We start from the raw sequence: 8,902 nt of genomic DNA, 5'->3' as shown, positions 1-8,902 counted from the left end.
TGTTATATATTAGACATACACTCAATTTAATGAATTTGCTACACAATCTTTATAATTTAACAGGTTATAGTAAATTATGTACGACTTTTGCTAATAATATTATTCCAAATAACAAAACTAAATTTTTGTAACCAACTATAGTAAAATTAGACTATTACATAAGTACTCTTAGCCTCAAAACATCAACTTGTAAGAAAAGGAAGTAATTATAACTCTTACACAATTCGAATGCTGAAATAAAATAAAATATTTTAGAATCCTAACGTACTAGTAATAATTAAACTACTACTACAAAAAAATCAACTAAACCTACTAATAAAGTACGAAAAAGTACTCTAGTAAATCATTAATCTTCTCTTCATACTTTGAAGTCCGGAAATATCTGGATGTCTACTAGCAAAATAATCCTCCGTAGAAGGATTGCAAATAAAAGTGAGTCCAAGTCTCACACAAAGTGCAATTGCAGAGATTTTGACGAATATATCTAACAAATGTGGTAAACAATTTGGTGGTTTTATTGCAAGGGAACACATGACACTGATTATTAATTTATATACAAAATAGTCTGTACACGTTGGATAGATAAGGTTAAGATAAAAGAATAATATATATGCTTGTATACCTCATACAACAATCTACACACGTTAGATAGATAAAAGTGTCTGGGATACAAAATATATATAAATAAACTGTTACTATACAAAATATATATAAAATAGACTGTCACTATACAAAATATATACAAAATAGACTGTCACTGTACAAAAATATACAATATACTATCACTATACAAAATATATACAATAGACTGTCACTATACAAAATATATACAAAATAGTCTGTCATTATACAAAAAATATACTAAATAAACTGTCACTATATAAAATATATACAAAATAGACTGTCACTATACAAAAAAATATACTAAATAGATTGTGACTATATAATTTATATACAATAAAATGTCACTATACAAAAAATATATAAAATAGACTGTCACTATACAAAACATATATAGAATAGACTGTTACTATACAAAAATAATACAAAATAGACAATCACTATACAAAAAATATACAAAATAGACTGTCGCTATACAAAAATATACAAAATAGATTGTCATTATACAAAAAATATAAAAAATAGATATTTTGGGCTATTAAATGTAATATGTTTAGGCCGGAGGGATATTTTGTGTCAATGAGGAAAAACATAGGCTATTAAAATTTTGAGGGGCTATAGAGGGTCATTTGCTCTATTCTGTTTTACACTTTCAACTGATGGAACTAATTGTATGGGCCAAGCCTAATAAAAAAGATGGGCTCAGCATTCTTAAAGGCCCAAGTAAGAAGGTCCGAACTTGATTGTCACACTCTTCATTTCTAGAAGATTATGAATAATGTTCCAGAAGGTTACAGAACCAAACATTCTTCCACAATTTGATAGGAGTATTCAAGCAAACATGAAAAAAATCTTGAAGTTGCCGGATTTCCTCCAATATATATATATATAACTCACTTCTCTTGTGTGCCAAATCAGCAAATATCTGTTAACAATCGAAGCAATCTCCGACTCTCAAAAGCCCTCTCAGTCAAGAATGTCTCTTATCCCAAGCATTTTCGACATGTGGGATCCCTTTAAAGGTTTTCCCCTTTCCAGCAATTTGGCCAATGTACCCAGCTCGGCTCGCGAAACCTCTGCCTTTGCCAACGCTAGGATTGATTGGAAAGAAACTCCAGAAGCGCACATTTTCAAAGCTGATCTTCCGGGGCTGAAGAAGGAAGAGGTGAAGGTGGAGGTCGAGGAAGGAAAAGTGCTGCAGATTAGCGGAGAGAGAAGCAAAGAGCAAGAAGAGAAGAATGACCAGTGGCACCGTGTTGAAAGGAGCAGTGGCAAATTCCTTAGGCGATTTAGGTTGCCGGAGAATGCCAAGATGGATCAGGTGAAGGCTAGTATGGAAAATGGTGTGCTCACCGTTACAGTTCCCAAAGAGGAAGTGAAGAAGCCTGAGGTCAAAGCCATTGAGATATCTGGTTAATTATTTCTTTCCTCACAAATTGCAAGTGTCTCCTCTATTATAGATCATAATGAATAAATTGTGTCTCTGTAAGCTATGCTTCTTATAATTTATAATGAATCGTACTGTATTATTTGATAAATATTATGTTTGAATAAATTGTATTGTTTTACCAATCACACGCCAACAATATAAAGAATAAACTTATTAATAAAAAATAGGATATGGAGTAGAATTATTATATAAAAGAGTAGGGTAAAAAATAAAATATAATTATTTAAAAATAAGAAAGGGTAGAATGTGATAAAAAAGCAAGGTAATGACGCCACTACACTAAATATGTCGTTCTATAAAGTGCATTTTTCGTCGCTACATAACCACGAATTTAACGATATAACCACGAATTTAACGATACGATATAATAAAATTTAAGTAACAATCAAAACACAATACTATATAATACAATAGACAAGTTGTCAGTCTGCGCTGTATATCAGTCAATTAACTATAATCATACCTGATGTTATTTGGCTACTGAAACAAAGATGCTAATCCTTGTTATACTTATTGATGATGCGCCAAGTATTATCAAACTGATTAACTTGTATCCACAGTGCAGTACATAATAGGTTTTAACATTACTAGAAAAAAGCCTGACAACCTGGAGAAATAAAACCAGTAAATTGTTATCATAATTAACAAATAAATGTTCTCAATTGCCGCTAAATCAAGGATTTACAGGGTAAAGCACCACCTTCGTCCATAATTTCCCCCCTCCCAAATTCACATTAGAAACACCAAAACATCACCGAAAAACCCCAAGTAGCCGAAACACAGGCCTTAAGTAATTCAACAACTTACAACAGCAAGGAGGGACAAACACAATAACTGACTACAGAAATCAACCTGAAATGTCAATGGACTTCATTTCCGGTTTGTTGGCGTTCTCTTTCGGGACCGTAACAGTCAAAACACCATTCTCCATATTAGCCTTCACCTGATCCACCTTAGCATTCTCCGGGAGCCTGAAGCGCCTCACAAACTTACCACTGCTCCGCTCCACGCGATGCCAGGTGTTACCCTTATCTTCCAATTCCCTCTGCCTCTCCCCACTGATTTGCAGGATCCGATCATCTTCCAACTCGACCTTCACCTCTTCTTTCCTTAGCCCAGGGACGTCAGCCTTGAATACATGTGCATTTGGGGTCTCCTTCCAGTCAAACGATGTCGTATCGGATGACGATGATGGGAAGTTTGAACGGAACTGGTCGGAAATAGAACGGAACAACGGCCATCCCTCGAATGGGTCCCAAGCGTCGAGAGAAAATGGATCGAAGACGCTGGATCGGCGGCCAAAGAAACTTGGTATGATTGACATGATTGGTCGAAATTGCTATCTTTAGTAGCTTTACTTCGGATTCTATGGCGTTAGCGATGGGAGTGGGCGCTATATATGCGTGGATTAACTGCCCACACTCGGGAGAGTTCTACTTCCAGAATGTTCTGAAGCCACTACACGGTGTTGGCTAATTGCTCAAAAGGACAAAAGTCTGTACTATTTCTATTTTACCTCATATTGTGAAAGTTCTTCTTTCTTAGTTTTCCCTGCCGTTTAGCTTTTTATTTGTTAGTTTTCATTTTCTAAATAAGGAACCATTTCTCCTTTATTGCTTCGTCCTTCTTGTTGAGGGTTCATTATATTTAGATATCTGCTATGCAGAAGAAACATTAATGCGACAATAATAATAATAATAATAATTATTATTATTATTATAAGCAACAGTAATGCAAGTTACCCTCTCACAGCTTCAAATAAAATCAAGGCCAGAATTGGCAAACATATGGTAACATATTTTGGCACTTTACAGGTGAATTAATGTTTGTTTACAGTAGAACTACTGATTGAAATTTCACAAAGCATGCTCAGCTATCACATTTAAATGTGTAACAAGTTAACAAGATATCTAACTGAAAAATCACCAAATAAGGTACCTTTACATGCCCAAATTTCTCGAGCTGACGCCAATTTGTTGCTTGGCTATGATGTTAGTTCGTATACTATCCTGGCAAATATGTCTGAATATCTTTGTATAAGGTAAAATCGATTCATAATAAATGGTCGAATGATAGCATGACATGTGGAACCGAAGACAGACAAAAGGTGAATCAAGTAACAATCAGTACCGGGAACAACAACTGCAATTGACATCGGGTAAACCCCGAAGGGGGAATGGCCAGCGGGAGCAGATCGATTATTTGTCATCGGATAGCATTCAATGAAAAATATTCTTAAATATTAGATGGGCAGTCGTTGCAGAGAATATTTGCATTCATGACCTGTAGTTACATATTCATCAATGACTCCTTTATTATCATTTAAGTGGGCTTGATACTAGGATCCTGTTTTCCTAGGTGTAGCTACAAATAGCAGGCTCAACGGTCATTATAGGACACAAAATTCTTGGCAAAATATATGTTGTATTTCATTTTCGCTCTCAATTAAACAACTTTATTTGCTCTTTTACATTGCTCTCATTTCTGTCCTCGGAGACACTACTCTCACAGCCACACTTGTCATCTTCTTCAATTTAAATTGCTAACTTACTTTTAATCTTATTTCATTATTATTTTTGGATCAAATCAGTTCGCTTATCTATAAACCAGTAACAAATTTAACAGTACCATTTTACGGATAAATAATTTGGCATCCACTGTGAGACTTAGACAGTTGCGTAATTGCTTTGATCCTTATGTTTGTTACTAACCTGTTTGATATTTTCCTTAGTAAAAAAATCAAAAATTGATGCTAATGATGTCAGCATCACGCACAACGTTGAGGGACACGAAAATTTGCCTCAACATGAAGATTCAATCAGCGACACCTGTAACGAAGGTGACGAAGCAACCCCGGTACGTGAAGGGCAGTATCCTAGGCATGTGCGGGAGACAACTCCCGATGATGCGGAGGAAGAATATGTCGTGGAAATAGTGAAAATATTGAGGGAGCAGCAGAAAGCCATCATGAGCCACCTCTCAAGAATAGATAGGGTAATGACGGAGTTGAAACAAGCATTGTCAGGTGCTTCCAATAATGCAAACGGAAGGGGCCCGGTTCATCCCGGCATTCTTTCAAATCAAATGGCTTAAAGAGTCGATAACAACACCCCAAGGGGTGAGGTTGGTTTCGACGGTGTCAGAGGGACAAGTAGTGGATCTGGTAATGATAACGGGAATGACCCCTTCAAAATCGAGCTCATGCGATTTATGAGGGAAATGAATGAACGGATGGATCAAAAGAGTTTCACGCCTGAATGGATCAGATTCTGGGCGCACCACCAGTTTTGAAAGGCCCAGATTCGAAAAAATACACGCAATTGCCATTAAGCTGAGCACAGCACCAGAGTTAATTCTGAAAAGGTTCAAGATACCGGACATACCAAAATACGACGGGACTTCGAATACGCATGAGCACATCACAACTTATACCACAGCCGTAAAAGGGAACGATTTGGCTCAACGTGATATCGAATCAGTTCTACTAAAAAAGCTTGGTGAAACCCTCACAAAGGGGGCCCTGACAAGGTATTCACTCTTACTCGAGTATTCAATTGACTCTTTTGAAATTCTTGTAAATTCATTCATTAAGGCCAATGTCGGGGCTAGAAAGGTCCAAGCCAGGAAGACAGACATATTTCGGATTGCACAAGGTGAGTCCTAATTGCTGCGGGAATTCGTCATGAGATTCCAGAAAGAGAAGATGTTGCTACTGGATGTACCAGACGAGTGGACAGCGGAGACATTCACAAAGGGTTTGAATCTGAGGAGTTCTGACATATCCCAAAAGCTAAAAGAAAGCCTGCTCGAATTCCAAGCGACCACATGGGCGGATATCCATAACCGTTATGAGTCAAAAATAAGGATAGAAGACGATCAGCTCGGGTTCCCTATAGAAGACGATCAACGATCTTCTAAAGGTCATTTCCTGCCATATGAGAGAACCGAAGGACATGTCAACTAAGGGTTCCAGTCCTCGGATAGGTTCTCTCCCGATAGAAGAACTTATCGTGGACGGAACAACAGGTCCTTACAAGAAAATAGGTATCGAGGGTGATGGTAGGCTATAATTTCGTGTTTTAGTCGCTTATTGCACTCTAATTCAGTGCACTTTACTTATGTTGAACTTTAATTAGGCGTGTTTTGCACTTATTGTTTGTTTTATGCCCTGTAGGAGTAATTCCGAGATATATAGATGTTGTGGCATGAATTCATGTTATTTCAGATTTTTGAAGTCTAAGTAAAAGCCCAAGGATTAAGTCGGGATCGAGTTCGGGGATCAACAGATGATAGTGGAACGAAACGAAGAATCGAGCAGGCATATTGCATATGGTCCAGTAAAATGCACATAACCTTTCGCTCAGAACTTCGTTTGGGCTTCACAATATATCGTTGGAAAGCTATTTAAAAGGTCTACAACTTTCATGCTTTATACTTTCCCAAATTCCAAACTTTTGCAACCCAGGTGCGCGACCAAGTGTGCTGTCGCGCACTGGGCGCACACTTAGGACAGAATGGTGTGCAAAGTGCGCGACCAGGTGTGCGGTCGCGCATGTTCTATCCGGGAAAAGCCCTATTTTTCTAAGAAAGGGCATTTTCGTCCAGTATTTGCTTTAGGGCGGATTAATTACCCAAAACACCATTTTTGACACACTTTTGACATACCTTAGACCTAGGGAAGCTTAGGAGAAGAAGGAGAAGCAAGAGCACAAGGATTTCATTCTTCCTTCCTCACTCAAATCCGGGTTTGGATTGTATTTATGTGTTCCTCTATTTTTGTTTCATTTGTGAAGAACTTCTCCATGTCTATGGAGTAGAACCTTTTAGGTTTTGATGGATTTGGTGTATTGATGGTTGTTTGTGGATTATAACTCTATTTTTATGTATTTGAATCATTTTTGGAGGATTTAATTGTTGCATCTATGTTCACTTATTCTTGTAATCGAGGGAAGCATAACTTGTGATATATTTGCACTATATTGTTGGTTGAGTTCATAGATTCTTCTAAGTAATCGAAAGAGGCTAGTTGAATCATTTGATTAAACCTACTTAGGAAGATAATCGAAAGAGGTTCTCCTAAAGACCAATTCATTACGAATTCTTGCATATCTTCACCAAGCTTAAATTGGTTCATATTGTGAGGTTGAGACTTAATCGAGAGAGGAGTTTCTACTAAATATTTGTACTGATAATTAAGTGAATTCGAGACACTCACTTGAACATTAGAAGTGAATTATCTAGAGTTAGATCCCGAATAATTATCTTGCACCTATCCTATCAAAATCCTATTTCCCCCATTGATATCTTCCTTTGTTTAATCCTTGCTTCGATTGTCATTAGTCAATTAGCTATAGATTCTTAGTTAAATTTTATTATTAATCATATATTCTCCATTGTTGATCCTCCTGGATAGCAATCGAGCTACGAACTGCGATAATACTGTTTAAATCCAATCCCTGTGGAGACGATAACTATATTATACTATCTTTGACTAGCGAATATAATTTAAGTGTGTGTTTTGTGCTCGTCAAATTTTGGCGCCGTTGCCAGGGATTGGCAATCAATGGTGTTTGAAGTAGTTTGTAGTGTTAATTCAGGAATTAGCTTTTTTTTTTTTTTTTTTTTAGTTTGTTTGGTTAACTTCTCTTCAAGATTTTTTTTTTCTGTTGAAGAAATCTTGAAGAGCATATTCTTGTTATTAAACTCTAAATGATGTGAAGATGGAGTACAACCAGCCTAAGAAAATGGTTGAAGAGTTAGTAGCTGAACGTTGGCAGCGGTATGCAAGGTCTTTTAAATGCGGTGGAAATCATCTATGGGTTGATTGTCAAGTAGGTAGGTATTCTTCCCATGGTTCATCTTTTGAACACTCTCACTTTGTCTCTAGTCCGTACAGGTATGATGATTTATATGGGTACAATTCTGACTCTAGTTATGATGAATACCCTTATTATGACTGGAATGAAAGCGAAGTGAGACAACTACCTCAAGTTGAGAATGGTAGTTTAGAAGAGCTTATGTACAAGTTCATAAATAAGGTGGAAGAGAGATTTACACAAGATGATGAGGCCATTAACAACCTAACAATGCAAGTGAGTCAAATAATAAGTACACTTTCAGAAAGCTCATTACATTGTGATGGTGAATATATGGAGGAGATACCCAGTGAGAATGAGCCTATCCGAGATGATGAACATCTACAGAGAGAGTTGTCCGCTCTACAAGGGGACTCTGTTTCAACTTAAATGATTAAAAATGAGGCTTTGGTTGATTATGAAGTAATACAAGAAGAGTTCAACAACCCATCCACCTATCCACAATTGCAATTTTTAGTAGAAGAAAATGAAGAACAAATGGTCTTGGACTTACCAGAGGAGTACTCACATGACCTTTCTTTTTCATTTTCTTACTCTAACCTTGATCATGTGGATTTTATTTTTGGAGATTTACAGGAATATGCATGGATTGATCTTGTAAATGAATGCAGAAATAAGTTAAGGATAATCGTACAAGAAAAATCCTCTGCTCAAAATGAGGCCAAGAAAGAAAGAAAAGAGCGGGTCTTTCAAAATTCCCTAAAGGACTTTGGCCTGATGAGCTCCATAAAGAACCTCGAGGAGCAAAATCGAAAGACGCATTCAGAATTAGGGGTGGAGTTCACAAGTTCTCGGTAGCGAAAAAAGTCCAGGGGAGTTTTCTTTTCCTCTTACTTTTTATTTGTGTGTCATGGGGACATGCCATAATTTAAAGTGTGGGGTGGAGATGTAAATATGTAAATAAATGTTGTTTTTTGTTTTTTCTGTGTGTTTTCGTTTCTTTTGATAGAAATTT

General features: G+C 36.7%; 2 protein-coding genes across 2 annotated transcripts; one reads left to right on the top strand and one right to left on the bottom strand.

Annotated features, from left to right (window-relative positions):
- Nucleotides 1-1,124: 1,124 nt before the first annotated feature.
- LOC107787549 (18.1 kDa class I heat shock protein-like) lies at nt 1,125-2,106 on the top strand. Its single transcript, XM_016609136.2, has one exon. It carries the CDS (start codon nt 1,598-1,600, stop codon nt 2,036-2,038), a length of 441 nt encoding a protein of 146 aa, XP_016464622.1. The 5' UTR covers nt 1,125-1,597; the 3' UTR covers nt 2,039-2,106.
- A 577-nt stretch (nt 2,107-2,683) lies between these two features.
- LOC107787548 (17.3 kDa class I heat shock protein) lies at nt 2,684-3,466 on the bottom strand. Its single transcript, XM_016609135.2, has one exon. The coding sequence runs from the start codon at nt 3,393-3,395 to the stop codon at nt 2,919-2,921; it is 477 nt and encodes a 158-aa protein (XP_016464621.1). The 5' UTR covers nt 3,396-3,466; the 3' UTR covers nt 2,684-2,918.
- Between the last annotated feature and the right edge of the window lie 5,436 nt (nt 3,467-8,902).

The sequence above is a fragment of the Nicotiana tabacum genome, chromosome 4 (genome assembly GCF_000715075.1).
Source record: "Nicotiana tabacum cultivar K326 chromosome 4, ASM71507v2, whole genome shotgun sequence".
Classification (NCBI taxonomy): domain Eukaryota; kingdom Viridiplantae; phylum Streptophyta; class Magnoliopsida; order Solanales; family Solanaceae; genus Nicotiana; species Nicotiana tabacum.
The sequence above is the reverse complement of the archived record's forward strand: the minus strand, read 5'-3'. Positions and strand labels throughout refer to the sequence as shown.

What these genes read in the sequence shown, in the direction of transcription:
- LOC107787549 (XM_016609136.2), top strand. Translation starts at nt 1,598, where the DNA reads ATGTCTCTTATCCCAAGCATTTTCGACATGTGGGATCCCTTTAAAGGT.
- LOC107787548 (XM_016609135.2), bottom strand. Translation starts at nt 3,395, where the DNA reads ATGTCAATCATACCAAGTTTCTTTGGCCGCCGATCCAGCGTCTTCGAT.